This window comes from Suncus etruscus, chromosome 1 (genome assembly GCF_024139225.1).
Source record: "Suncus etruscus isolate mSunEtr1 chromosome 1, mSunEtr1.pri.cur, whole genome shotgun sequence".
In the NCBI taxonomy this organism is placed as follows: domain Eukaryota; kingdom Metazoa; phylum Chordata; class Mammalia; order Eulipotyphla; family Soricidae; genus Suncus; species Suncus etruscus.
The window spans coordinates 206313903-206341631 of NC_064848.1; the positions used below are offsets into that span (position 1 = coordinate 206313903).

The window sequence follows — 27729 nt, forward strand, 5'->3', positions numbered from 1 at the left end:
AGTGCTGAGGTGGGACTCACTGCAGTGATGGCCCTGCCCTGCTCCGTGTTGGGTCTCGGAATTTGACAGACTCATCATGCGTGACCAGACCCTGAGTTCTGAGGAGAGAATGGGGACATGTCTTGTCTCATCTGTGGCTATGGCTGCTCTTAGCTGCCTGAGCCCTCTGGGCGGGAGCCTGCCCAGTGCTCCTGGGCAGCCCCTTGGGTTTTCTGCCCTGTGAGGAGCCACACCCTGCCTGCCCCTAGCAGTGCCAGCAGAAGCCACTATCTGGCAGGTTCAGCAGAATTGATGGGGCTGCTAGTCAGCAGTGGTCAGTGCACTGGGAGCCTATGTGATCCCAAAGGAGCCAGACTTGGGAGGCTATGAAGAAGTGGTGAACCACATGGTCAGGCTACCTCTGGGCTGAATGGTGCAGCAGTTGCTCAGGCCCAGCAGGCTTCTCTGCAAGGAGGGGGCCTGGGCAGCCCCTCTCAGGATCTACTCTCAGAGATACTTTGGGGCAAGGAGGAGGGCGTCCCATGCCGTCTGGCGCACCTGCCCCGAGAGGTCGCAGTCCTGGTCGAAGGCCACATACTCGTCCTCCTTGCTGTACATGCCAAGCCCTGTCTTGAGAGCCTTGCCATCGGGCCCCAGCTGGAACTTCAGCTTACACAGGCTGTCGAAGAGCTTGGACAGGTGGCGGCTCACCTGGGAACACCATCGAGAGGCTTGAGGGAGGGTTATGTGCTCCCAAAAGCTTCTTTTCTCCATTCGGGGAGCAATGGTCTATCTTGAGAGATGGAATGGACGCACACAGACCAGCCACAGTGGTGGTGGCAGGAGGGTTGGAGGCTGGACCTGAGTGGGGCAGGAGCAGGATATGGTTGGGACATGATTGGAACATCAGTGGCTGGTGTCTGCTCCCTTCTGGAAGACCAGTGTCCCTTCCATGTCCCTTCTCCAAGCTGAGGTCCCCACAACATTTCAGGTTCTTCATGACAAAGAGGAAAACACAGCCACTCCCACCCATTCTGGGGTGTGCCTTGGTTCTTGGGGTGCATGGTGGTAGCTTCCTCCAGCTCCAGGATCATGTGAGGGCCAGAGCTGCCCAATGGCCCATGTGGGGGTGACGCTAGGAACACCGAAGCTAGGGCTGCCCAACGGTTGCTGGTGCTGCTGCCCAGCTACCTACCTCCACCGGGTCATTGCCATTGGACAAGATGTCCAGGAGGTCAGCAGAAGACACAAAATAGAACCTGGGGAAGGCCAAACGCTTCGTCTCCAAGTACTCAGCCAATGCTTTCTCACACACAGCCAAGCTGCGAAGAAGGAAGCACAGAGGGGTGTTATCAGGGATGGCCGCAGGGTGTGGGCTACCCTACCGCTGTGCTATCTCTCTGGCCCCAAATGATTATTTTTAATTTTTATATAAATAAATTATTTATTTATTTATTTTTGTTTTCTGTTTTTTTTTTTTTTTGTTTTTCGGGCCACACCCGTTTGATGCTCAGGGGTTACTCCTGGCTAAGCACTCAGAAATTGCTCCTGGCTTGGGGGGACCATATGGGACGCCGAGGGATCGAACCGCCGTCTTTCCTTGGCTAGCACTTGCAAGGCATATACCTTACCTCTAGCGCCACCTCACCGGCCCCATAAATAAATTATTTAATTAAATTATCGGGAGATACACCATTACCAAGTTGTTCATGATTGAGTTTCAATGTCCAAAACCCTTCACTAGTGTGTATTTCTGTCACCAGTGCAAGGGAATATTTTCTTCTTTCCTTTCTTTTTTTAAACTCAATTTTATTTTTCAATGGTTTTCATTGTGATTTACAAAGTCCTTCACAGTTGGATTTCAGACATACAATGAGTCAGGCCCAATCCTACCACTAGTGCTCCCCAAATGCTTCCCATAACACCACCCCCAGCCCTCCAGCCAGCCAGTTTAACAGTCCCCATTTTAAGTTTCAATTGTTAAAGTTTGGGTCTCTTGACCCCACTGTTGTTGCCTTTGGCTTGGATATTTGGTTCTGTCCTAACACCACCAACTGCTTGGCCCCTGGTCCCCATCCTTTCATATTTGTGTTTCTACTCTTCCAGTCAGTTTTTTCCTTCTCCTCACTATACTCTGCAGCCAAGGGTGTTTGAGACAACTCCCATTTAGTCCATTTTCTTTCCTTTTTTTTGGTTTTTGAGTCACACCTGGTGGTACTCAGGGGTTCCTCCTACGCTCAGAAATCATTCCAGGCAAGCTCAGGGGACGGGGCCCTATGGGATGCCAGGGATCCAACCCAAGTTGGCCTAGTGCCAGGCAAACACCTTCACCGCTGTGCCCTCACACTGTCTCAAGTGAGCATTCTCATCTTTGCAGTTGCTGCTCCTTCTCCTAAGGCAGGAGGGCCGGAGCAGGGGTATCCAGACCCCAGAGAGGGGAGGTCTGCACTCACCTCTTCTTCAGGTTCTCTAGCTGGTTAAAGAGCCCCGGTTTGTTGGTGGCCTCCACCACATTGGGGGTCTTCACCGCATCTTCCATCAGTGCCTGGTTAGAGTGGGGGTTACCAAGACACGAGGTGGGCCACCCTTCCCCACCACCGCCATGCATCTTGAGCACGGCCCCTCCACGACCACGCACCTTGAATTCTCTGTCGATGTTGTCAAAGAGACGGGAGTCTTCGGGCAACTGCATGCGGATGTCCTCGGAGCCGATAAAGATGCTCTCAAGGTGGCTCCAGGTCCGCTGCACCTCGAACCAGATGGAGATGACCGAGTCGGCTGTCGACAGCTTCTGCTGCCAGCTCGTCACCTCCTTCAGGAAGTGCGACAGGTATTTGGACATCATGAGGTTCTGCAGCTGCACCTGGTTGTCCTCCAGCGTCTCCACAAGCACCTCATCTGACTTGAGTATGGTGACACCGGTGCGGGGGTGCACCTCGTGTTCAAACACCATGGTGGACCAGGTGCTGTCCAGGGCCTTCAGCACCTGTGGAGGACACGAGTCTGCAGCCCTGAGTAGAACAGTGCCAGGAACTTCGGGGATGGGACACAGAGACGTGGGGACACGGAGTACGAGCCAGCAGCCGCTTTCCTCCCCAGGCACGCTCTGCCAGGGCTGGGCTCCCTGACTTCGGCCGGACCCCACGCCTGCCCCACCTTCTCCATGCCTGACTCCTTCACCGCCTTGTCCACGATGCCGCGGACCTCGTCCTCGTAACGGTGCAGGTTGAGCTGCAGCAGGTCGGCCAGGGTGGTCTCGTCAGACATTTCAAACTTCACCTGGGGACGGGCACACGGTTGTGAGATCACTGGGCCAGGGAGGTATGTTGCGGGGAACAGCCAGAACCCTGACCCGGATCCTCTCCCTGACATGCCTCAGCAGGGGGCCTCCTGAGAAGGTCCCACAAAAAGGCAGGTGCTGGGCATGCCACATGGGCTATGTGAGGGGCATCCAAGGGTGGGGGTGATCAGAGAAAAGGGTGTTGGCCTGGCAGAGGGGAGCAAGCGGGGCCTTCTGGGAGCCCCTAGAAGCTGCCGACCCATGAGTGCCTGCTGGGTTTTTTGGGGGAAAGGCAGCGCCTGGCATGCAGCCACAGGATAGAGTCACTCCCTAGCTGATGTAACCAGGAGCCGGCAAGGACAGAGGGTAAACACATCCCTGGCAATTGCCCCCCATGAATGACCATGTTTAGGAGAAAGTTGGGGTCTGGGTCCCACCGTGCTGAGATCTTGTGCTCCCTGGAGGTACCAGCACGACAGGCAGCAGCCAGAGTTGTGGGTCTCAGTGCTCCTGCTGTCTGGGTCCTGGCTGCCTGTGTAGGCCAGGCCACACCCAGGACACCTGACACCCAGGGGGAACATGCTCCCTTCGTGCCATCCATGATCCCCATCCACGCCGGATAAGCGCCTTCCATGACGGGAGACATGCACCCTGGTGGGGAAGCCTGGGACTCTGCTGACTCAGGCAGCTGGGGGCACTTTCAGCATAGAGGTTGTGTCCACACCTTTCTCGAGGGCCCCCTCCTGGGAACGCTGGGCCCTGGTCTCTGCTCTCGGGGTTCACAGAGGACTGTCGAAGCTGTCCACCAGCTTGAGTGGCCCCTTAGCACCCCAGCTGGGATCATTTCTCCCCAACCAAGATAAAAATGCTAGGAGTTTCAGGATGGCAGGAGCTGAGAATTCAACAAGTGTGTCTGTGTGTATCTGATGTCTGTGTCTCTGTGTCTGTGTGTGTACCCGAGTATACCTGTCTGTTTGTGTCTGTGTGTATCTGAGTGTCTATGTGTCAGTGTATCTGAGCATTTGTGTCTCTTTGCCTCTCTGTTGCTGTGTATCTGTGAATATCTGTGTGTCTGTATTTGGGTCTCTGTGTATGTGTGTGTATTTGTGTGTCTGTGTGTTATGTGTGTGTCTGTCTGAGTAACAAGTTTTTATTCTATTCAAGATAATTCTTCTTCGCTGATGCTTATCACTCATGGACTAAAAGTCACCTCTGGACTGGTCCCCTACCCCTACCTGTTCTTCACCCTAGGGGGTGCCCTTTCTCTTCCCAATAAAGACCTGGGGGTCTCAAGGAGAAACTGTTTTCTGTTTCATTTCCATTTATCTGCCTGTTGGTATTTCTTGCTCATGAGCGGAAGGAAAGCTTGTGGTGGGATTTTCCAGAATCTGTTTTATTCTCTTCAATCTGTTTGTACTGTTTCCTGTGTTGACATTTGCTTCCAGACCTGTGCTCCCTGATCCCTCAGGATGGCGGCATGAGGCTTCTGCTTCACGTGTATGTATGTCTGTGTTTGTGTGTGCGAGAGAGAGGCCCCTGGAGTTTGCCCGCATCAGCATCAGCCCCAGCGGACCTGGCTGAGCCCAGGAACCATGGCCTCTGTCTGCCCGGGCCCAATGGCGGGCGCTGCCCACCTGTGTGGCCTGCATGAGCTGCTGCCAGTGGCGCTCGCGGATGGCAGGGTTCTGCAGCTCGCTCACAGCCCGCAGCGATGTCAGCATGTTCTTCACAGTGTTATCCAGCCCCACGAAAGCGTCCCAGGTCTTCATCTCCTTGTCCAGGGAGCGCACATCCTTTGCGAACTTCTTGCAGTCGATGTCCATCTGTTCCACGTTGATGTCCTTCCACTTGGTGGTCTTCCAGTCCTCGATGCTCGTGTTGACCTGCGGAGGGAGACAGCCAGGCTTGGGGGGGCTCCGTGGACAGATAGGGAGGGGACCGAGGGGTCCTGCCACCCCTCTTAAAATGTTGAGTGTAGCCGGAGCTGGACAGTAATCCCATGAGTGAGGCATCCTGGGAGCATCATCTCATAGAGAGGAGAACCCCAAGGACAACACTGAATGCGAGCACCTAGGGCATGGAAGTCCCCCAATCACCAGCCAGTTTGATTCTGAAATGCCCCAAGTGGCCAAGCTCCCAAATGCACAAGGCTGCCAAAGGGACCAGACTCCAGGGCAAGGAACTGGCCCCCGACCCTGAGGAAGATTCGTGGTTTCCAGGCAGGAGGTCAGAGAGACATTCACCCTCTCAAGGCCAGGCTGGGGACAGGGAGAGGGTACAGTGGGTCGGGGGCTTGTCCTTCAGAGTCCTTGTTCAGTTTCACTCCCTAGCACCCTGCACAGTCCCCCAAACTCTGGATGGCCCCTGACGCAGAGCCAGGAACGAAACAAAAGCAAGACCCCAGTGAGAGAAATGCAGAGCCAGGAGCCAACCGGAGCAGAACCTACAGAACTGCCACCAAAGATGAGCTCCGGACCTAGAGCCCCATTCAGAGCAAAGGCCTCCCAGTGTCCCCTGGAAGCATGCCTCTTGTAAGGGAACAAGCTCCCCCCACTGTCTCCTTGGGTTCTGAGGAGAACTCCGGCGCGCTCAGGCAGGCGGTCGCTCACCAGCACGATCATGTCCCATAGCTCCTTCAGCATGCAGATCTCCTTGTGGCAGGCTTTGAGCTGCTTGTAGTCAGGGACAGACACCTCGAAAAGACTCCCTGACTTGAGCAGCGCCTCCATGCTGCTCTTCATGGCTGCGATGCTCTTTTGTTGCTGGGGGGTGAGCGGGCAGTGAGTGAGTTCGGCGGAGCTGCCCCCACATCCCAGCATCCTTCCACCTATCCCCCAGGCCCAGGTCCACCCTGATGGACCCTCCAGATCACCCAGAGAACACCGGTGTCCCAGCCACCCCCATTCCCTCCTATTGTGGGGGTGGAACCCTGTTTCTCGCAGGTGCGGCCCCACCCGTGCCATGGAGCACCCTCAGAGAAGCAAAGGGGGTCCGGGCAGCCTGGGTGCAGTCGAAGGTGGCCTCCTGCCTCCTGCCCTCACTACCTTGTTCAGGGCCTTGTAGGGCTCGGGGCTGCTGAAGGAGAAGGGGGCTTCCTCCCGGAACTTCTCTCGGAACTCCTGCTGCTTCACCTGTGGGGCAGCATGGAAGAGGTGCTCAGGCTCCAGTGGTTGGCGGTGGGCCAGGGCACGGGTTCGGATGACGGGCCGGGGGTGCAGGTAGCCTACCTCGAATTGCTGACACTTGCGCCTGAGGATGCTGACCTCGTTGGCCTGCAGCGGCGCCACGTTCTGCTTCACCTGGATGGCCAGCTTCTTGGTGGTCGTCCACTGCTCAGGCAGCTCCTGCAGAAGGCCACGGTCATGCCTTTCACTCCCTCCCCCACTGCCCTGTGTGTACCCCTTAGTGGCCGATAGCTCCATGCCCCACCTGGAGGCAGAACCTGGCCTTTTGCGTGACCAGAGCTGGCCCCGTGCACCTGTGCTCCTGGCTCCAACCTCTTGTGTACATGGGAGCTAGGTACTACATGTCTGCACACAAGTGCGCTGCAGTCATGCGTGTGCCAGGTGGGTTGCTATGTGCTACAGGTGTGCACATACATGTAGGGAGTCCAGTGAGGGTGCTGTGTGTGCGTGTCTGTGGCTACACACTTCTCGTATGGAACTTGGGGACTGTGTCTGCATATGTGTTTGTCGGGACACACTGAGACGTATGTCAAGACCTGTATATATGTTTGCAGGGACACTCTGGCATGTACTCTTCTTGGCTATGGTGCCCCATTTCCCCAGAACCTTCCCTTGCCGCGGGGTCCGCCTGACAAAGGCCCAACTAATAGATTACAAAGCATCCAGGGGTCCCCCTCTCTGCTCCCTTCACCCCGTGCCCGGGGCCCACCTGCAGCTTCAAGTGCACCTCCTCGGGCATGTCCTCCCCATAGGTTTTCAGCAGCTCGATGGTCTGTTTCAGTGGCTCGAACATGTGGTCTGTGGCCACCTGCCTCTCCTTGACCTTCATCAGGTGACCCATGACCTCCACTAACCCGTCATAGTCACCCTCCTTGATGGGCTTCTTCAGGCCCGCCCGGGCCACCTTCATGAAGTTCTCCAAGTCCGCAAGGCTGTGGTGGGAGGAGGGAGGGGAAGCAGTGGTGATGGGGAGGAGGTGGCTGGAGAACCTGCTTCCCTGGGGTTCCCTGGCCTGCTCCCACAGCCCCTCCTCGGACCCACCTGTTGGTGACATGGTCGCTGAGATGCTGCTTAAACATGAGGCTCCAGCGGCGGATGGTGTTGAGCAGAGCGTGCTTGAAGGGCCGGCAGTCGCTCTGCAGCCAGCCATGGAAAACCTTGGTGTTCTCTAACTTGGACACTTCCTCATAGATCTTCTCGTACGAGTCGATCTGCAGAGACGCCACAGTCACACTTGGCCACCGCGTCCCGCCACCAGCATCACAGGGGTCCCAGGCTGAACCAGGGGTTGGAGGACTCAGGAAGAAGAAGATGAAGATTCCAGGGGCTGGAGCTATACCACAGTGGTAGGGCATTTGCCTTGCACACAGCCAATCTCAGATGGACTCTGGTTCAATCCCCAGTATCCCATATGGTCCTGAGAGCCTGCCAGGGGTGATTTCTGAGTGCAGAGCCAGGAGTAACTCCTGAGCACTTACTTCTGGGTGTGACTCCAAAAACAAAAATTCCCCCAAAAGGTGGAGATTCCAGGGTTTCAAGGCTCAGAGTGACCCCCAGCAGCCCCCTCCCCTTCAGGAGCTGTCCTGAGGGCAATAGGACGTGCCTGTCTGGGGGCTGTCCCAATAGGTCCCCTCGGGGTGTGTTTTCCTGTCCCAGGATCGCGTATTGCTGTGCAAACCACCTCCCACATCTCCAGTGGGTGGAGGGCTCAGGGACTATCTACCCCAACCATTTATGCCAGGAAGCCGACAGTTGTGGGGTTAGACCCGGGTCCACAGGGCCTGTCCAGCTCCCTTGCGTGAGGGACCCAAACCCGAAGGACCTGTCTCAGTGTCTGCTTCACCCCGTCTGCTGGCTCCTGCGCAGTTGGGGCCTGTGTGTGTAACATGGCTTGGATAATGTGTTTACCCATGTAGCATAGTCTGAAAGGAACCCCCCTCCAGGACTGAGCCCCACTGTTAGAATTACCAGTCTTCATTCTATTCAGGATAATGCTTTTTTTTTAGGGGGACACACCTGGCTGTGCTCAGGGGTTATTACTGACTCTGTGCTCAGAAGTTGATCCTGGAAGGCTCTGGGACCTTATGGGATACTGGGGATCAAACCCGGGTCTGTCCTGGTTTGCCTGCATGCAAGGCAAACACCCTACCACTGTGCTTTCACTCTGGCCCCAGGATGAGCCTTCTTTAGTGGTGCTTATACTCATTCGATTGAAGCACCTTTGGATCGGTCCAACATCCCACCACCTTCGCAGTGGCAGCTGTGCCTGGTCTCCTGGTTTGACCAGAGGGACTGGGAAACCTGACTGGAGGGCACAGTTTGTGGGACCTGCCAAGGGGAGGGGGCGTCTCTTCAAGGTGCTGGAAGCCATACCTGCTCCTGGAACTGATTCAGGGTGGGCGGCGACTTGGGGATGCTGTCCTCGGGCCGGCCCTCCAGCTCCTCAGCCGTCACAGCACGCCCATAGGTGAGGAAATTTCTCATGAACTCCTGCGGGTCATCCAGCCACAGGTATGAGTACTTTTCCAGCGAGTCTTGGTACTCCTCGGCCTCCTTCATGGCGCTCAGCACCAGGTTGGACAGCTCCTCCCGTATGTCAATGAGGTCTGTGAGGTCCTCCAGGTCTGTCTGCGAGGCGCCAGCCAGCCGAGGGGGACACCGCATTGGTTTCCCGCTTTCCTGGGTACCCCGCACAGGGCCCAGGAAGTGGGGCCCTCGGCCCATCTGCAGAGACCCCTGGGGGACATGTCTTGTCCCATCCCACCACACTCAGCACCTGTGTGGCCATGCCGGCAGGGACACAAGGCTCATGAGGCCAAGGGTCACAGCCTGGCACCTCTTGGCCCTGTCCGGGGGTTAGTGTGCAGGGAGGAGGAGGAAGAGTTGGCAGGGTCAGGGCGGGACCTTCTGAATTTCTGGTGACACTGTGGCAGGGAGGGAAGGAGAAAGAGGAAGAGGGAGACAGAGGGGAGGAAGCTGGGTTGTACTTCCCCCACTCCCCACCCCTGTAGTTACAGGGCCGGGCGAGGAGTGGGGTGTGCAGGGCCTGCTGGAAACTTCACCTTGTAGCTGAACTTGCCCTTGGCCAGTCGTGGGATGAGCTTGGCAGCATTGTAGATGTCATTGACCAGACCCTCCAAAAGCTCCAGGAAGCCCTGGTTGGCGCCCACCTCCAGCGACGGGTTGAAGGTCAGGCCTTCTTCGCCCAGCTCCATGCGGACCTCGAACAGCGGTGACATGCCCTCCTGCCAGGGGAGCCATAGCCAATCACGACCACACCTGCCCCGGGGCAGAGAGTTCCGCTCCGGGAATCCCAGAGTCAAGAGCCATGACCTTGTTGCAGCAGACCAGATCCCGCGGGTGTGGCCTGGTGTGAAGGCCTGGCCTCCAGTGTTCCAGAGAGGACACAGGACTGAGGCACAGGCGCTCATGGCCTGTCTGCCCTGCTGGGGGGTGAGGGACACAGCAGCATTTATGAGATCTTGGAGGTCACGACTTCCGCCCATGATGACTTCCAACACCCCAGGGATTTTCATCACAACAGCGCACCCAGGGCAAGCTCAGCCACGGTAGTTTCTGCAGATGCAAGTCCCATGCAATTTTGCACAGGGCCTGACTCAGGGTTGCATGTGCGAGTCATCAAAACCTCAGCCTCGGGCCCCGGAGAGATGGCACAGCGGCGTTTGCCTTGCAAGCAGCCGATCCAGGACCAAAGGTGGTTGGTTCGAATCCCGGTGTCCCATATGGTCCCCGTGCCTGCCAGGAGCTATTTCTGAGCAGACAGCCAGGAGGAACCCCTGAGCACTGCCGGGTGTGGCCCAAAACAAAAACAAACAAACAAAAAAAACCTCAGCCTGACACAAGGAACCCCGGGGTTTTCCAGAACTTTCCTTGGCCTAAAGGGGCACATGATGCAGCCATATATCCTTTGCTGGGTTCCCCTGATGGCCCATGTGCTTGGGAGGGCCAGTCGGCCACTTGGTGCTGGAGGCACAACCCCACCATACTGAGGCTTCTGAGACTACTCAAAAGTCAGGATATTTCTCAACACAGCCACCTGGGACTGAATATATGGTGTCACCACTGCATGGTGCTTGGAAAGAGCACTGGGGGGGGGGGGGATGAGTCTTGAGGGCTTGGTGGGTCTGTGAGAGGAGTGGCACTGGGCATGGCGGGACTCTGCCAACCTTTCCTTGGGGCTAGTCTGGGACTGCCAGGGTGAAGAGGTTCCTGGTTGGAGGGAACACTTTCAGGCACGAAGACTGTCTGGCCGACTCACATGAAAGGCCATGTTGTCGTTGAGGTAGCTGAGGGACTTGCGAATGAAGGAGTCCAGGCCTTCCAGGACCATGCTGTCGATGTAGCCCACATACTCCTTCCAGGATGCCGACACTGTGTCTGCCCGGAACAGCCCTGCGTTTTCCTGCAAGCACCAGCGGCACCATGAGCCGGCCTCACACCGCTGTTCATCTTGGGGTTCATTGGCACCCCCATGTGGGTGTTCTGGGAACTCTCAGTGCCACTGGCCACCTTCTCCTGGTCACACTGGGTCTGGCTCCTGTGAAACTTTTTTTTTTTGGTTTTTGTATCACACCCGGCAGTGCTATGCTCGGAAATTTCTATGCTCAGAAATTGCTCCTGGCAGGCTCAGGGGATCATATGGGATGCCGGGATTTGAACCACTGACCTTCTGCATGCAAGGCAAACACTTTACCTACATGCTATCTCTCTGGCCCCTTTTCTTTTTCTTTTTTGGCTGTGAAACCTTTTGGGTTCAGTTCACAGACACTGCACACAAAAGCCCCCCATGGATACCCCCACATCAATCTCAGGTGCATCCTTCAGCAGCCCTTTTACTGGGTCTGTCCTGTCCCAATCAACTTAGTGATCCTGTTGCCCCTCTTCTGCACCCAGGACTCACACCGGGCAGTCCCCAAAGTCTCTGGTAATGTCTTGACCTCAAGAAAGAGGTCTTTGTTTCTGGGGTGACACAGGGTCTCCCCAACACACCCATATGGGCTTTAGAAATAAGCAATCTCGGGGCTGGAGGATAGCATGGAGGTAAGGCATTTTCTTTGCATGCAGAAGGACGGTGGTTCAAATCCCGGCATCCCATATGGTCCCCTCAGCCTGCCAGGAGCCATTTCTGAGCACAGAGCCAGGAGTAACCCCTGAGTGCTGCTGGTGTGATCCAAAGACAAAAAAAAAAAAATGAAAGAAAGAAACAAGCAATCTCAACATTAGGGAGCCAGGGTTGGCATCTGGAACCCTGCAAGGCTTCACCCCACCCACATGCCTGCAGGCCCACCCAGGTCAAAAAAGCACATCTGTCCCCATGCTCACATGAGGGTGCCTCATGCTCACAGATGGAAACCCAGGAGGACACGCTCACAGGCAGACACCGCCCAGCACACTCACAAACTCACACACACACACACACACACACACACACACACTCACACACCCATATTCACGCACACAGTCACTCACACTTTCACACATTTACAGAGCTTGTTCCCACAGCTCATCCCTGGAAACAAACTCGGGGCCTTGGAGAGAACAGAGTTGGCAGCTGTGGAATTTGTGGGGTGCCTGTCCCCCCGTTAAGGCGGCCGCCTGCCAGGAAGGTCAGTGCACAGACCCAGGGCTGGGACCCCTCCAGGCTCACCTGCACCATGGCCTGGATCCGCACGCCGGCTTCCTTGATGGCCATGTAGCGTTTGGTGAGGTTCACGACCCTCCCGTCCAGGTCCAGCAGTGCCTCCTTCTTGCCGTCCTTCCTCTCGAACAGGGGGTTCGCCGCCCACTCCTGTGAGAGGCAGGGGACCCGAGTGTGGCTGGAAGTCTGAGCTATGGTGGAGGGAGGAGTCCCTAGTGTCCAGGCAGGTAAAGGGGTCCCTGGCAGGAAGCCCCAGGTGGGAAGAACTGGAACAGATATTGGGGAGCACATGGCCAAGAAGCAGGCAGGGGAAGATAAGGGAGGGGGAGCCCCACATCTCTTCACCAAGGAACCTTTGCACATCTGCGAGCCCCCAAATGCTTGAGCCCCACATAGGACTGAAAACACCTGCAGACCCGTGAGTCTCTCCCTCTCCCTCCCTCCCTCCCTTCCTCCTTCCCTCTCTCTCTCTCTCTCTCTCTCTCTCTCTCTCTCACACACACACACACACACACACACACACACACACACCCTTCTGAGTACCCCTCATATTTGTGAGTCTGATAAAACAGAGCCCACATCAACCCCCAGACTCAGGTCTTTTCCTGCCAGGACTGGAGGTCCTGGGGTGCACTCACCCCATCCTGCCTCACCTGCATGGCCTGAGAAATCCCCTCGATGTTCTGCTTGGCCTTCTGCACCCTGTTCTGCAAGGTGTATAGAATTTCCCGCATCTCTTGAATGTACTCAAAGACACCTGGAGGGCAGAAGGCCACCCCGGGATGCTGAGAAAGCCCCAGGGCCAGACTTACCCACCATTCCCTTGGCTGATGGCCAGGCAGATGGGCAGACAGATGGGCGTGGCACCTACCTTCCCCGTTCCAGAAGAGCGTGGTCTCGGCACTCAGCAGCTTCACGTCGATGGCCTCCAGCTCGGCCTTGATGAGCGGATACTCCACCCCGATCACCGTGTTGTTTATCTGAGGGCACAGCCCTGCTCCAAGCCCTGCTTTCTAGAGTGCCCACCCATCACACTCCCTCTCATGGACTTTTCCCTCAATCGGGTCTTGGTGGGGAGGACCGCCTCAACTTGTAGGGGCAATTTTCAGTTTGGGAGTCAAGCCCAATGGTGCTAAGGGGCTTACTCCTGGCTCTGAATTCAGGAGTGAGACATGGTGGTGCTCAGAGTCCCTATGCCATGGCGGAGACTGACTGACGGTGGGGGGGGGGGTGCAAGGCAATTGTTGTAACTCCTGGACATCTCTACTGTTGAGATGGTCCTTTTCACCAACGATCTGTGCACACTTGACTCTTTCTTGTTTTTGTTATTGTTTTTTGTTTGTTTGTTTGTTTTTGGGCCATACCTGGTGATGCTCAGGGGTTACTCCTGGCTATGCACTAAGAAATTGCTCCTGGCTTGGGGGACCATATGGGATGATGGGGGATCAAACTTCGGTCCGTCCTAGGTTAACATGTGCAAGGCAAGTGCCTTACCACTGTGCTATCACTCAGCCCCCTTGATTCTTTCTTAGGGCTTGAGTGATAGCACAGTGGGGAAGCACTTCCCGCACATGGCCAACCTGGGTTCGATCCCTGGAACTACACAGGGTCCCCTGAACCCATCAGGAGTCATCCCTGATAAAGGAGTGAGCCCTGAGCAGCTACAGGTGATGCCTCCAAACCAAACCAAACCAAGCAAAACTCTTCCTTAGCCACATGGTAGCATAAGACAGAAGGAAATTCCCCAAGTGCGGAAGGCTGGAGCAGAGCTTGTGGTCCAGCCTGGACTAAGAGTCTCAGGAAAGGAACCATATGGACTAGAAGATTGGACAGGGCATCACCGTGAGCACTGGGAAGCTCAGCCTCCCTCATGCCTCACACTGAATCTCCCTTTGGACAAGAAGCACCAGTAGGAATCCCCAGGTCTCCTCAACACCACTTGGGAAGCCTCCTAAATTATTTAATTAAAAATAACTTTTTTTCAAAAAAATAATAAATAAAATAAAATTTTCATTGGTGATGGGAATGTTGCACTGGTGAAGGTGGGTGTTCTTTATATGACTGAAACCCAACTATAATCATATTTGTAATCAAGATGTTTAAATAAAGATATTTAAAAAATAAAATTAAAATTTTGAGGGCCAGAGCAGTGGCGCAAGGGGTAAGGAGTCTGCCTTGCCCGTGAAAGCCTAGAACAAACCATGGTTCGGTCCCACGGCGTCCCTCTCCAAGCCAGGAGTGATTTCTGTGTGCATAGCCAGGAGCAACCCCTGGGCATCACCGGGTGTGGCCCCAAAACAAAACAAACAAAATAAAAATAAAAAGTTTTCAAGCCACACCCAGCATTGCTTGGGCTTATTCCTCAGGGATCACTTTTGGTGGGGTACTGGCATATAGAGCTCCAAAAATCATGCCCGGTTAAACACCCTAACCACTGTATTATCTCTCTGGCTCCCAGAAAAATTATGGGGAAGTTGAGCCATATCCTGTGGCACTTAAGGGTTCTTCCTGGCTCTGCACTTGATATCATTCCTGGCATTCTTGGGGGACCCTATGGATGCTGGGGATTGAACCCAGGTCACCTGCATGCAAGGCAAACGCCCTCCCCACTGTACTAGTATCGTTCTAGCCTCCATAGAACATATTTTTTAGAGATCAGAAATCACAGATGGTGTTAAGGGTGTCTTGGGCCCAGACTGTCTGCTCCATCAAGAAACTAAAGCTGGCAGGAGTCATGGCCCAGAGACGCAGTCAAGTCCCAGGCGGCATAGCCATGGGGTGTTCACACAGGCCCAACACCGGGTGCTCCACCTGGCTCTAGAACATCCCTAGCCCTTGACCACTCTGCCTCACAGCAGATATTGGGGTGCAGAGCAGCGGGCGGGGCAGGCACGCACCTCGTTGTACCAGCTGACAATGAGCTCCAGGTTGCCCACGAACTTCCGGAAAGTCTCTTTCTGGACATAGAGGCCCTCGGCGCTGAGGGGAATCTCCTTCTGCTGCTGTGACACCAGGTACTTCACCTCGCGCAGCACCGCCACCAGCTGTGCACAGCACGCTGAGTCAGCATCAGCACCTCCCACCACCGCCTGGCCACCCTGGGGCAGCGCTTCCACGCTGGCACCCCGACACCTGGACCCGCCTGGGTCCCGGCTGAGCCAGGCAGCACCTGCTCCCTGGGCAGGAGGCAGAATCTTGAGGGTGTCCCAGGCGGGTGGACAAAGGCTTTGAGGCTGCCTGCTCCCTCCCCATCCTATCCCAGCAGATTTCAGGTTCCAGACACCCGCACCCTCACTGCTGCCAGCCCACCCTGCAGGGTTCTTGCCACATCTCCCTCATCTCCCCAGCACCCAGGACTGTGGCTCAGCTCCCCCTCACCCCAACATTGAGATTGGCACATAGAGACTGGGGGGGGGTCTGCATTCTGCCCTCCTCCTGTCTACAGGGAAGCCTGGGACGAAACACACACACACACACACACACACACACACACACGGGTGCTGGGCCTATTTCTGTACCCAACCGGAATCCCTCTTCCAGAGGGGCCACTCTTAGAGCTGATCAGACCCAGCAGTGTGGCACCGAGGGGCTGCCAGGGTCACCCCAGCCCCGCAAAGGCCCAAATTTAGGACACGGCTCAGTTGGAGCTGGGGTCTTGGTCCTATAAATGCTTCAAGTCCACCCAAGCCTGATGGCTGCTCACAAGCCCCTGATTCATGGGGGGGAACATCACCCCAAAGAAGCCCTGAGATTGATCTTCCCACAGTCAGTCCAGGCTCCACCCCGTCCCCTAGGCCTGGCCACAAGGAACCCAGAAATCAGGGCTGTGGGCTCAGAGTAGAGGGTCCCCAAGTCTGAGAAGCTCATCCCACCTCAGCCTCCCTTCTAACCAAAGCAGCACCCACACCCCCTTTTATGGCCCAGGAGCTGCTGTTGGGGTATCACCCTTTTCTTTTTCGGGGGGAGAATTTTGGGCCACACCCAGCGGCACTCAGGGCTTATGCCTGGCTCTGCACTCAGAAATCACTCCTGGTGGGCCCGGAGAGATAGCACAGCGGTGTTTGCCTTGCAAGCAGCCGATCCAGGACCAAAAGGTGGTTGGTTCGAATCCCGGTGTCCCATATGGTCCCCCGTGCCTGCCAGGAGCTATTTCTGAGCAGACAGCTAGGAGTAACCCCTGAGCACTGCCGGGTGTGGCCCAAAAAACAAAAACAAAAACAAAAACAAAAACAAAAACAAAAAAAGAAATCACTCCTGGCATGCTCAGGGGACCATATGGGATGTCGGAGATCCACCTGGGTTGGATCCAGGTAGACCGCATGCAAAGCAAATGCCTACTGGCTGTGCCATTGCTCGGCCTCAGCACCCCCTTTTTGCTCTCCAACACAAAGGTGACACTGTCTGCCCTGCGGTGGGCTGTGTCTCCCCTTTCTTTTCCTTGGCAGTGTCTCCCTGTGGGCACATGCCGGCACCCACCGCCTTGCTGAAGTTGACGCGGATGAGCCTGGTGGCGGGGTCTCGCTGGATGAGGGGCTGGCCCAGGTTGAAGTGGCAGTCGGCGTCCACGCGCTCCACCCACTGCGCGTAGGCGCCCTCGCGGTACAGCTGCAGCAGCGCCAGCATCTCCTCGTACTTGTTGTACACGAGCTTCGCCTCCACGCTGGACATGGCCCTGAGCACACGCATGTCACATGGGACCGAGAGGGACGCCAGGATGTCCCCGGGGCTCAGCTCCTCCCCAGACTAGCAAAGGTCTTCCCCACAACAATGGCTGGGGATCTGAGGGGGGCTCAGGGGACCCTCTGAGAAGGGGAAACATGACCCACCCATTCGCCCCTCCTTCCTCTCCTCCCTCCCTCCCTTTTCCTCCTTTCCTGTCTTCCCCTCCCTTCCCTTTTCCCTTCCCTCCTGTCTTCCTTCCTCCTATCCCTCCTGTTGTCTCTCTTCTCCTCCCTCCTCCCTTCCCTTCTCTCCTCTCCTCTCCCTCCTCTCCTCCTCCTCTTCCCCTTCTCCCTTCCCTCCTCCTCTCCCTCCAGTCTTTTCTCCTCCTCCTCCCTTCTCCCTTTCCTTCTCCCCTCTGCTCCCCTTCTCCCTTCCCTCTTCCCCTCTCCTCGCCTCTCTCCTCCCTTCCCTCCTCCTCCCCCTCCAGTCTTCCCTCCTCTTCTCTTCCTGTCTTCCCTCCTCTTCTCCCTCCTCCCTTCCCTTCTCCTCTCCTCTCTCCTCTCTTCCCTCTTCCCTTCCCCCTCTCCTCCCCGTCCTCCTCCTCCCGCCCCTCCTGCCTTACCTCCCCTCCTGCGCCCGTCCCTGCTCTGGACTCACGGGTGGTCAATGGCCTTAATGTCCCTCATGGGGGCCTCCAGCCTCTCCTGCATCTCCAGGCTCCACTTGAGCTGCCCGGCCATGGGGGGCATGTTCTTGTGGATGGGGGGGATGTTGCCCGTGGCCGAGGCGTCCACCTGGGCGTCGTACAGGATCTTGGCGTTGTCCAGCTCCGTGTTGAGCATGTTAAGCATCACTGAGTAGCGGGGTACCACCTCGGTGAGGATCAGGGGGCGCTCCAGGAGGCCTCCGCACATGTACAGAATCTGGGGGAACAGAACAGATGTGATGTGGATAGGCACTCCCAGCCTGAGGACCGGCCGAGGGAGACCAGCATGCCGGGGGATGTCTTTATTTGGGCAGGAGACAAGATGAAGGCACTCCCAGAGGGCTGCTCAGGGACAAGGGACCCCAAGACAGCCCCCAGCCAGAGCCTGAAGGTCTGGGACCTGGGGGACGTTAGATTCCTCCTGGAGACTCTGAGGGTACCGTCAACCTCTGGGGGACCCCTCTTAGCCGTAGGTGTCCCTGAGTCTCAAGTGCCTGTGAGTCATGAAAGGACAAGCCCATCCCATGGCAACCTCCACAGGACTCCCAGCTTCAGCTGAGCCGAGTCCTCCAATGTCACCCTGGGAAGCAGCAGGCAGCCTCCATGGCTGAGACCTGCTGGCAGCTCTGAAGCCTGCTGTGGCCCCCAACTTCTCTTCCACAGCAGGAAAGGCTGTGGCCTGGCTCACCGAGCTGCACCTCTGGGAGCAGAGAAGTGGGGGGACATGAGTTTGTTCACTGCACAGTGCAGGGGGAGGACGGGTCCTGCCCGAATCAGACCATGACTTGGGGTCACAGCACGAGGCTACACTGTGAGGCTTGGAGGAAACGGCATGTGGGCAATGGGTCCTCACTGAGGCGCAGGACTTGGGGGCCTGAGCTGGCCCGGCTCTACCTCCTGGGGTTGGGGTTCCTCTGCCACTTATCCTACCAGGGTCCTACTAAAGCCGGCACAGGATCAAGCCCAGCATGGGGGACCCATGAGTGGAGCTCCTCCGAGAACCGCAGGGGTGTTGGGGCCCAGGTGCCTCAGTGCCCCAGTGAGGGTCACCTGGCAGGGTGACCTTGCCCTGCCCACAGACCTCCGCTCAGCAGAAGCCAGTGTGACCCTGCAAGCACGTAGACCGGATGTCTGCATGTCATCATGGCTACCACGGTGTGTGTGTGTGTGTGTGTGTGTGTGTGTGTGTCTGTGTGTGTGCGACTATCACAGGTCACAGTCTGGAGATGTGGCAGAAACAGCTCCCCCCGCCCCACACACACAGAGCACAGTCTCGGTTCTTGCTCTTTCCTCACTGCTCCCCGAAGGATCCCTGAAGGGGAACCCCAGAAAGCCAGACTTTCCAGCACCCAAATGGCCTAGTCCTGGGAAAACTGGGGTGAGCTAGGCATCCTAAGATATGGGATCATCCCCTGGGTAACAGGTGCGATGGTCTGGCCACCCCAAGAGATCAATGGACTTGTCTGTCAAGTTCAAGACCTGGCAAGTAGAAAGAAAAGGAAACCTCAAGAGCCCAGATGGGGTTAGGGGGTACCTGTCTGCCCCATCCAAGCCAGCTGTCCTGGAGAAAGAGGAGTCTAAGCACTGGTAGGAACACAAGATCCTCACAACCCGACCATGTGATAGGGGGACAGGATCCTGGGAACATACTCAGGGAAGATTCATGAAAAGTTTTCTTTCTGGTGGGGCCGAAGAGATAGCACAGCAATAGGGCTTTTGCCTTGCATGCATCCCACCTGGGAGGGACCTGGTTGGATTCCCAGCATCCCATATGGTCCCTCATGCCTGCCAGGGACGATTTCTGAGTGCAGAGCCAGGAGTAAGCTCTGAGTGCTGCTGGGTGTGGCCCAAAAATCAATCAATTGATCAATAAACAAATGAAGTTAAAAAAAGAAAGTTTTCTTTCTGGAGTGCTGGAACCAAGCCAGGACCTGTGTGCCCAGAGCAAGCTTGTGCCCTTCAAGCCCAGCTCCTCACTGACGGAGCTGCAGGAAGGGGCTCCCTCTCAATATGGTGCGAATCGACTGGGCTCTGGGGCCTTGGGCACCAGAGGGGCATGTAGGGTACTTATCTGAGACCCACCCATTTCTGGGAGGGGTCTTGGGAACCGGATAATAGGTGTGACTTTACCTGCAAGACCCGGCCCATTCCTGGGAGGGGTCTTGGAATAGGTAGATAAACCCGGAAGCCAGGGGATTAAGGGTCTTTGCCTTTTGGCCCTGCTGGGCGCTCTGAGGAAGATGACTGAAAGAGTTTAGATGCAGGGTAGCCTGGAATGGCTGAATGCTTAAAAGGTTATGAGATAGGCCACACACACGTGGTGGCTAGGGCATGAATAAAGCTGATGGTTCCTAATGCCTGCCTGTGAGTGAGTCTTGATTACGGCGATTACCTGGGCCTGGAACCCGCCGGCTGCATGGGGGTTGCTGAGCCACGTGGCCTGGGATGGCAGACAGAGAAATCCACCTCCATCCATTGCCATCCAGCCCCATCATTAATTATTTAATACAACAGGGAATCCGCGCATGTGCCCACTTTCCCACATGCCTTGGAGCAGCACTCGATGGAACAGCAGTCGTCAAACCCCTGGCAGAAGAGCGTGGCCAGTCTGTGGTCCAGGTCCTTGATTTTGGTCTCAAAGTCGGCATAATCTTCATCAAAACTCTGAGAGAGGGGGCCAAAGAGATAGCACGGTAGAAAGGCATTTGCTTTGCATGCAGCCGTTCCAGGATAGATGGTGATTCGAATCCCAGCATCCCATATGGTCCCCTGAGCCTGCCAGGAGCAATTTCTGAGCACAGTCAGTCAGGAGTAACCCTTGAGCACCGCCGGGTGTGACCCAAAAAGCAAAAACAAACAAACAAAAATCTCAGAGAGAATGAAAACCCACCCAGCATTCTAGCCACTGGGCTAGGGCTGCCCCTCCTCTCAGAACTGTGGCTGTGCCTAAGCTCAGAGCCCACTCCATGGGGCACTTTTCCCAAGTTTTTTAGGGCAGCCTGGGGCTCTCAGATGCTTGGGCCAGAGCCATAGCACAGCAGGAAGGTTGCACACAGCCAACTCTAGTTCCATCTCTAATACCCCAAAATACTTCCAGGACCCCTGCATGCAGAGTCAGGACTCAGCCCTGAGTGCCACTGGGTATGGCTCCCCAAAAAGGAGTGTGGGCCCTCAAGGGTCCTCCCCATTGTCAGGTTTCCCTCTTCTGCCTCTGGGGCAGCTGCCTGGGAACCAGCCCAGCACTCACTCACCGGGTCTCCCGGGTCCAGGGGGTCATATTTGCACTCGGCAAACACCTTCACCAGCTCGAAGACCTCGTCGTAAATCTGCGTGACGGCTCTGCCCAGGATGTTCCCCCTCACCCCACCCAATTCGATCTTCTCCAGTTTCAGGAACTCAATCGCTGTTTTATAGAGACTCTGGGGAAACAACCAGGGCACTTGAGCCACGATCCGGGACCAAGTGAGCCCTATGGTTTGACTTCCCAAAACCAAGCTTGGTGGTACCATGTCCCATGGCTCCACCATCTCAGAATCATGCCCCATGGTACCATGCTCCCAGGCATGGGGGGCAGCAAACATTTCTACCCAAGTCTACCTTGAAATCCTCACTCTGTGACCCCCACGAGCCTGCATGTGCCCTCAAGCAAGGTGACCCTCAGCATGGTGTCATGGAAAGGGACTAGAAAAAGAGCTTAAAAAGTGAGTCAGGGGGCCGGGAAGGTGGCGCTAGAGGTAAGGTGTCTGCCTTACAAGCGTTAGCATAGGACGGACCGCGGTTCGGTCCCCCGGCATCCCATATGGTCTCCCCAAGCCAGGGGCGATTTCTGAGCTCATAGCCAGGAGTAACCCCTGAGCGTCAAACGGGTGTGGCCCAAAAACCAAAAAAAAAAAAAAAAAAAAAGTGAGTCAGAGCTGGAGAGATAGCACAGTGGTAGTGCATTTGCCTTGCAAGCGCTGACCCAGGACCAATGGTGGTTCAAATCCCAGCATCCCATATGGTCCTCCATGCCTGCCAGGAGTGATTTCTAAGCAGAGAGCCAGGAGTAACCTCTGAGCATCGCCGGGTGTGGCCCCCCAGAAAACAAAAAGAAATAAATAAAAATAAAAAAAAATCAAACCCGGGTTTAATCCACAGCATCCTCTAGAGTTCTCCGAGCTCTGCCACTAGTGATCCCTGAACACAGAGCCAGGAGTAACCCCTGAGTGCCACCGGGTGTGACCCCAAAATAAAACAACAAAAAATGCGACCACCACCACCCCACTTGAACAGGTGCCTGCACCCTCACTGTCCCTACATCAGGAACCAAGAGAAGAGGATTATCACTGCCGCACCCCCGCAGCCACACCCTGTGGCTCCTCTCCCAGTAGGAAAACCCGCTTCCAGGCCCCCCATCCTGCCCCTAACCCTGAGAACCTTCTCCAACCCCCACATCCTCCACATTGGTCCTGCTCCCTTGCCTGACCCCAGTCCTCTAAGGTCATCAGCCCCTCATGAGGACCAGGCTGGGGTGAAGAGAAGCTGCAGCCACAGGCAGCAGGGAGGTGGCCCCAGGGCTCGTATCCATCCATTGCCCCGGCCTCGAGGCCCTGCTCTGCCAGGCTGAGAAAGGAGAGTGAAAGTCACCCTTACCTCGATGGTCTGCACTCGATGAAAGAAGGAATTCATCCTGGAAAAGGCCAGGGAAGAAGGGAATTCCCAGGGCACGGGGTCCTTGTCCTGGAGAGAGAATGGCAGGTTCACCACCTGCCCTGGGTTCCCCTTCACAACTGGTCCTGCTGCCCACTGCCTGGCCACCTGTCATTCCCCCACATCGTTGTCATACCCACATTGTGCAACCCATTCACTGCCACCCCTCCACCCTGTGCCCGACAGTCCCTGCCTCACCCTACCCTGTGCCCAGCCCTGCACACCTTAAAGAAGAGCCCCATGTTGGCGCAGCAGTAGTTGTAGGTGTGGTACAGGCCCTCAAGCACTCTCACCGACTTCGAAATGCCCGCCAGTACCTCTTCGATCTCGCCCTGCAGCCCCTTCAGCACCTCGTCAGGGCCCAGAAAGTTGCGGGTCTGTGAGAGAGACAACCCACATCAGGCTGTCTCAACATTCACTCCTGTCTCCAGACTCCAGCCCTGAATCCCAAACTGCTTCTCCTTTGGGAGGCGGCTCCTCGCTCTCTGGGCCATCAGCCCGTGCTCAGAACCCAACAGAAAAGCTGAGGAATGGGGGCCGGGCGGTGGCGCTGGAGGTAAGGTGCCTGCCTTGCCTGCGCTAGCCTAGGACTGACCACAGTTCGATCCCCCGGCGTCCCATATGGTCCCCCAAGAAGCCAGGAGCAACTTCTGAGCGCATAGCCAGGAGTAACCCCTGAGCGTCACAGGGTGTGGCCCAAAAACCAAAAAAAAAAAAAAAAAGAAAAAAAGAAAAAAGAAAAGAAAACTATGATATATCATCTCATACCAATAAGAATGGCACATATCTAAATAGTAGGAACAATCTGTGCTGGCAGGGATGTGGAGATATAAAGAAACTCTCATCTGGGACCTGAGAGATAGCATGGAGGTAAGGCATTTGCCTAGCATGAAGAAAGATGGTGGTTCAAATTGCGGCATCCCATATGATCCCCCGAGCTCACCAGAAGTGATTTCTAAGCATAGAGCCAGGAGTAGGAGTAACCCCTGAGTGCTGCCGGGTGTGACCCAAAACAGCCAAAACAGCCACCAAAAAAAAAAAAAAAAAAAAGAAAAGCTGAGGAATGGAATTATCCTTGGGGTCGGGACTCTGGCCCCTGCCCTGCTCCAGGCCCAGCTCTCTTCCGGGCATGTCAGAGACATGCAACCTGGCAGCACCTTGCCTGGCTGGTGCAGGACGGAAAGGTGGGGCGCAGAGTTAAGGAGACCAGGAGGCAGCTTCATGGAGGCCCCGGTGAACCTCGCGGAACACTGATGCTCAGGCATGGGGAGCTGGGACTGGAATAACAGTGCTCAGGGGTTACTCCTGGCTCTACGCTCAGAAATCACTTCTGGCAGGCTCAGGGGACCATATGGGATGCCGGGATTCAAACCACCGACCTTCTGTATGCAAGGCAAATATGCCTTACCTCCATGCTATCTCCCCAGGACCCCAGTTTTCTGACTTAGCACGCTGGGTGTGGTACGGTGGTGCCTGACCCGGCCAGTCCATATCCCAGTGGGACATATCCCGGGGAGCCACCCTGGGCTCTCTGAGCACCGCTGGGAGGTCGCCACACGCAGCCCTGTTTGTGCTTAGGCTGGGTTCCTGGGTGCTACCGTGTCGATGAGCAGATTACAAAACTCCTGCAGGATCACGATGATCCGAGACGGCGTGTTGTAGTGCTCCGAGTTGGCCCAGATGAAGCAGATGGTGAACAGCACCTTGGTGATGAAGGTGGGGACCTGGGGCGACATGCGGCGTCAGAGGAGACCTGGTGGGGCCCCGGCCCACAGCCCTGGCCCGGGAGTGGCCCTGCACGCACACTACTGAAGTCCATTTGCTCCATCTCTTCCAGCAAGAAGCGCAGCGGTTTCAGGTACAAAACTATATCATTGGCTTCTTTGAGGCCTAAAAAGGCAGGAGAATGTCTCACACATACACACACACACACACACACACACACACACACACATGCACGCACGCACGCATGCACACACACAGGCGTACATGCACATAAATATACAGACACACACACATGCAAACTCACAGTCACTCTTATACACGCTCACACATGCCTACACAATGGTGGTTGCATGATTGTCCTGTCCCCAACACACATACACGTGTGGCCGAGGCACGGTGGGAATACACTTGTGCGCACTCCACACACGCGTGTACGCAGCGGGAGATCACTCAGCCCACCCCACACTGGACTTCTCCCTGCCTCCCTGCTCTGCTTCTAAGGGTCTGCGTGGCCCTTCTAGAAATGAGGGGTTTGGGGTGAGTGACAAGCCTAGGCCAGCACCTCCATAGGACCACCCCGAGCCTCCTTCTGGGGTCACTGATCACTCACCCTCGGTGACGTTGAGATAGACGTTTTGCAGGGCCGGCCAGTAACAGCTTTTGGCTTTCTCTAGAATCTCAACTATCTTGTTGACTTTGGGCCGGTTGAGCTTCGAGAGGAAAAGCAGCAGATCAGCACCCACCTCCCCGCTGGCAATCCCCCCTGCCCCCTGCCTCCCCCCCTCACCGCGGGGCCCACGGACGGGCAGACGCCTCACCTGCTCGTGGATGCACTTGAGGTTCATGAGGCGCGAGTCCCAGAACTCAAACTCGATGCTCGGCAGCGGGTGGACCCCCTCGAGCAGCATCTGCGCCGAGTCCTTGCTCAGCACGTCCCGGATCTGGTGGGACCAGTCGATGATGATGGTCTCGATGGAGTGGAGCAGCGAGTTGTCCAGGGTGGAGGGGACCCTGTGGTGGGAGGCAGCTCAGCGGGCCACAACAGGTTCTATGCCCACCAGGGGCCCTCAGCCTGGGGGCCTCTGTCTCATCGCCTTCAAATCTCCTGAGACAGTAGCACAGCGATAGGGAGTTTGCCTTGCATGTGGTCAACCCAGGACAGAACTGGATCCCCCAGCATCCCATGTGGTCCCCCGAGCCTGCCAGGAGCGATTTCTGAGCATAGAGCTAGGAGTAACCCCTCAGCGCCACCGGGTGTGGCCCCCAAACCAAAATAAATAAATAAATAAATAAATAAATAATAATTTAAAAAAATCAAATCTTCAGTGACCCTCATCAGCTCCCAGAAACACCAGAGAAAGGTTCTGGATTTTAGAGTGGGGGTTTCCTTCCACTCTGCTCCAGGTTCTGTGCTCAGTTCAGGAAGGGCATCAGGGCGACACTGGGGAACTCAGGGGTCCCAGTGTGTGTGTGTGTGTGTGTGTGTGTGTGTGTGTGCGCGCGCTGTCTGCTGTTCAAGGCCCCAGGATCTGCCCTCTTTAAGCTGTCACCCTGTCAGCTTAATGCCATGGCACCCTGAAGCATCTCATTTATCACAGGTCCTTGGGGGCACGCCCCGAAGACCCTCTGGCCCTGCTGAGATCCCAGAGCTCAGTGCCTGCAATACTAGCTGTGCTGCGGGATGACAGAGACCATGTACGCCTGTGGCAGCAGGGCCAGAGCTGGCACCTGGGGTTGGGAGGTGAGGCTGACGGCTGGGAGTTAGCTCCAGGGGCCAGAGCAGCGTGAGGTAGGGGGCAAAGAGTGACAGGGTGGTGGGTCAGGTCAGGAAATGGATGGGGGGGTCAGTGAAGGGGTGAGCCTGGGGACAGTTCAGTGAGAATGTGGGACCGGAGCCGGACCAGTTCAGCACAGGCCGGCGGGTGGTATGTGGCTGGGAACAGGAGCTTGGGTGGGGCCTGGTGGGTGGGGTGGGTATAGAGGGGCCTAGTGGTGGGGCTGGCATGGTGGGTGAAGTGGATGTGGGCGGGGCCTGGCATGGAGGGGCGTGGCTCGATGGTGTTGAGTTGTGGGTGGGGCTGATGGACTGGATTGTGGGCGTGGTCTGGTGAGACAAAGGGTCAGGGCCTGGTGTTGAGGGCGGGCCTGGCAGCAGGTGAGCGGGGCCTGGCACCACCTACCGCTCCAGGGACTCCAGGGTCCCGTCCAGGCTCTCCAGATGCTCGGGGATGGGCAGCAGCGTCTTCCCCTTCACCTTGCCCCCCATCACGAACATCTCGTTCTTGAGCCGGTGGGCCTGCTTCACGATGTCCTCCGAGACCACCTTGGGCCAGCCGCTTGTGTTCTCGCTCTGGTTCAGCAGCGAGTAGAGGACCTGCGGGTGGGCAGGCACTGACCTTCTGCAAGGGCAGTAGGCAGTGGGGTGGGGATGGTTGGTGGGGTGGAGATGGTTGGTGGGGTGGGGATGGTTGGTGCAGGTCCAGATGGCAGCAGTGGGACCAGGCGCTCTGCACCGTCAGGGGCACGTGTGTGACCCCTCTAAACCCACCAGAGGTGTCTCCCACCGCCTGGAACTGCCTGCAGGCAGGTTTTTTTTTTGGGGGGGGGGTCCTTTGAAAAAGTCCTTCCACTTCTGCTCCCTAGTTGCACTTGGGAAGAAAGCTGGGAGTCCCAGGCCCCAGGGGCCAGAGCAGTGTGAGGTAGGGGGCAAAGAGTGACAGGGTGGTGGGTCAGGTCAGGAAATGGATGGGGGGTCATTGAAGGGGTGAGCTTGGGGACAGTTCAGTGAGAATGTGGGACTGGAGCCGGACAGTTCAGCACAGGCCGGCGGGTGGTATGTGGCTGGGAGCAGGAGCTTGGTTCGGGTCCTGGGGACGTTCCCAGGGAGTGGGTGGCTGCAGGGTGGGCAGGCCTGCACTCCTGCGTGTCTCACCAGCCCCACGGGCCATGTCCCCCAATCTACCCCCGGCCCCCACCTCCTCCACCACGGCGATGAGCTGCTCCACGGGCGAGGGGCTGATGTCCCCGAAGAGCAGCTGCTCCTTGAAGCTGTCCTTGCGCAAGTTCTGGGGCGCCTTCTTGAGGAAGTAGACGCCCTTGGTCTTGAGGCTGGCGGGGAAGCCCAGGCAGGGCACGATCAGGCCGGACTGGTTGAGCGTCAGCACCAGCACCTGCACGTCCGGCTTCTCCAGGAAGTCGGTGAAGAGCACCGTATTCTCCTCCATGCTCAGCATCTTGTTCCATCTGTCGGCCTTGAACTTGAGGATGGTGCCGGCCACCACCTCCAAGTACTCCAGCCGCACGTCCTGGGCCAGGGGCAGGGCCATGGCGAGGCCCACTCACCCTCCTCCCTGCCGAAGGAGCACAGCGTGGGGTGGGGCCCAGATCCCAGGTTCTGAGTCCCAAGAACCAAGCTCTCTCCAGGAGGGGCTGTTTCTAGCAGGGGTGCGGGACGGGGCTCATGCCGGCTCCACCACGAACTGTCCCCAAATAGATGGGACCACACCACAGTGGGGGATGCTTCTGTGGTTGTGTCCACAAAGCGAAGAGAATGGGGGGACTGGGGAGGAGAAGAGAAGGATGGTGTGTGTGGGCCGGGGGTGGCCAGGAAGACGCTACATCCAGGATATCAGCAAAAGTTAGTGAGAAGGGAAATGGTTCGTGCTCAGTATATGCACTGCCCCTCTAACCTGGCCCTACTGGTGAACCCCAGCTCTTTTTTTCTTGTTTTTGGGTGGTACTCAGGAGTTACTCCTGGCTCTGCACTCAGGAAGCACTCCTGGCAGGCTTGGAGGACCCCATGGGATGTCGAAGATCAAAACTGAGTAGGCTGCGTGCCCTCCCT

At 56.6% G+C, this 27729-nt stretch overlaps 1 protein-coding gene across 1 annotated transcript in view; it reads right to left on the reverse strand.

The window, feature by feature from the left end:
- Positions 1-27211, reverse strand: part of DNAH17 (dynein axonemal heavy chain 17) — a 71715-nt gene extending 44504 nt beyond the window's left edge. The window contains exons 1-30 of the mRNA XM_049768622.1: positions 26861-27211; positions 26066-26259; positions 24704-24896; positions 24496-24595; positions 23965-24050; positions 23759-23884; positions 22385-22537; positions 22104-22190; positions 20723-20890; positions 20007-20135; positions 17423-17688; positions 16580-16775; positions 15001-15147; positions 12975-13083; positions 12757-12860; positions 12113-12253; positions 10724-10867; positions 9507-9689; positions 8818-9072; positions 7486-7655; positions 7154-7376; positions 6487-6603; positions 6304-6390; positions 5869-6021; positions 4894-5142; positions 3136-3258; positions 2618-2965; positions 2433-2524; positions 1175-1301; positions 538-690 (exon numbers count right to left, since the gene is read on the reverse strand). Of these exons, the coding sequence (XP_049624579.1) occupies positions 538-690; positions 1175-1301; positions 2433-2524; positions 2618-2965; positions 3136-3258; positions 4894-5142; positions 5869-6021; positions 6304-6390; positions 6487-6603; positions 7154-7376; positions 7486-7655; positions 8818-9072; positions 9507-9689; positions 10724-10867; positions 12113-12253; positions 12757-12860; positions 12975-13083; positions 15001-15147; positions 16580-16775; positions 17423-17688; positions 20007-20135; positions 20723-20890; positions 22104-22190; positions 22385-22537; positions 23759-23884; positions 23965-24050; positions 24496-24595; positions 24704-24896; positions 26066-26259; positions 26861-27211 (4974 nt within the window). The remainder of the gene's footprint in view (positions 1-537; positions 691-1174; positions 1302-2432; positions 2525-2617; positions 2966-3135; positions 3259-4893; positions 5143-5868; positions 6022-6303; positions 6391-6486; positions 6604-7153; positions 7377-7485; positions 7656-8817; positions 9073-9506; positions 9690-10723; positions 10868-12112; positions 12254-12756; positions 12861-12974; positions 13084-15000; positions 15148-16579; positions 16776-17422; positions 17689-20006; positions 20136-20722; positions 20891-22103; positions 22191-22384; positions 22538-23758; positions 23885-23964; positions 24051-24495; positions 24596-24703; positions 24897-26065; positions 26260-26860) is intronic.
- Between the last annotated feature and the right edge of the window lie 518 nt (positions 27212-27729).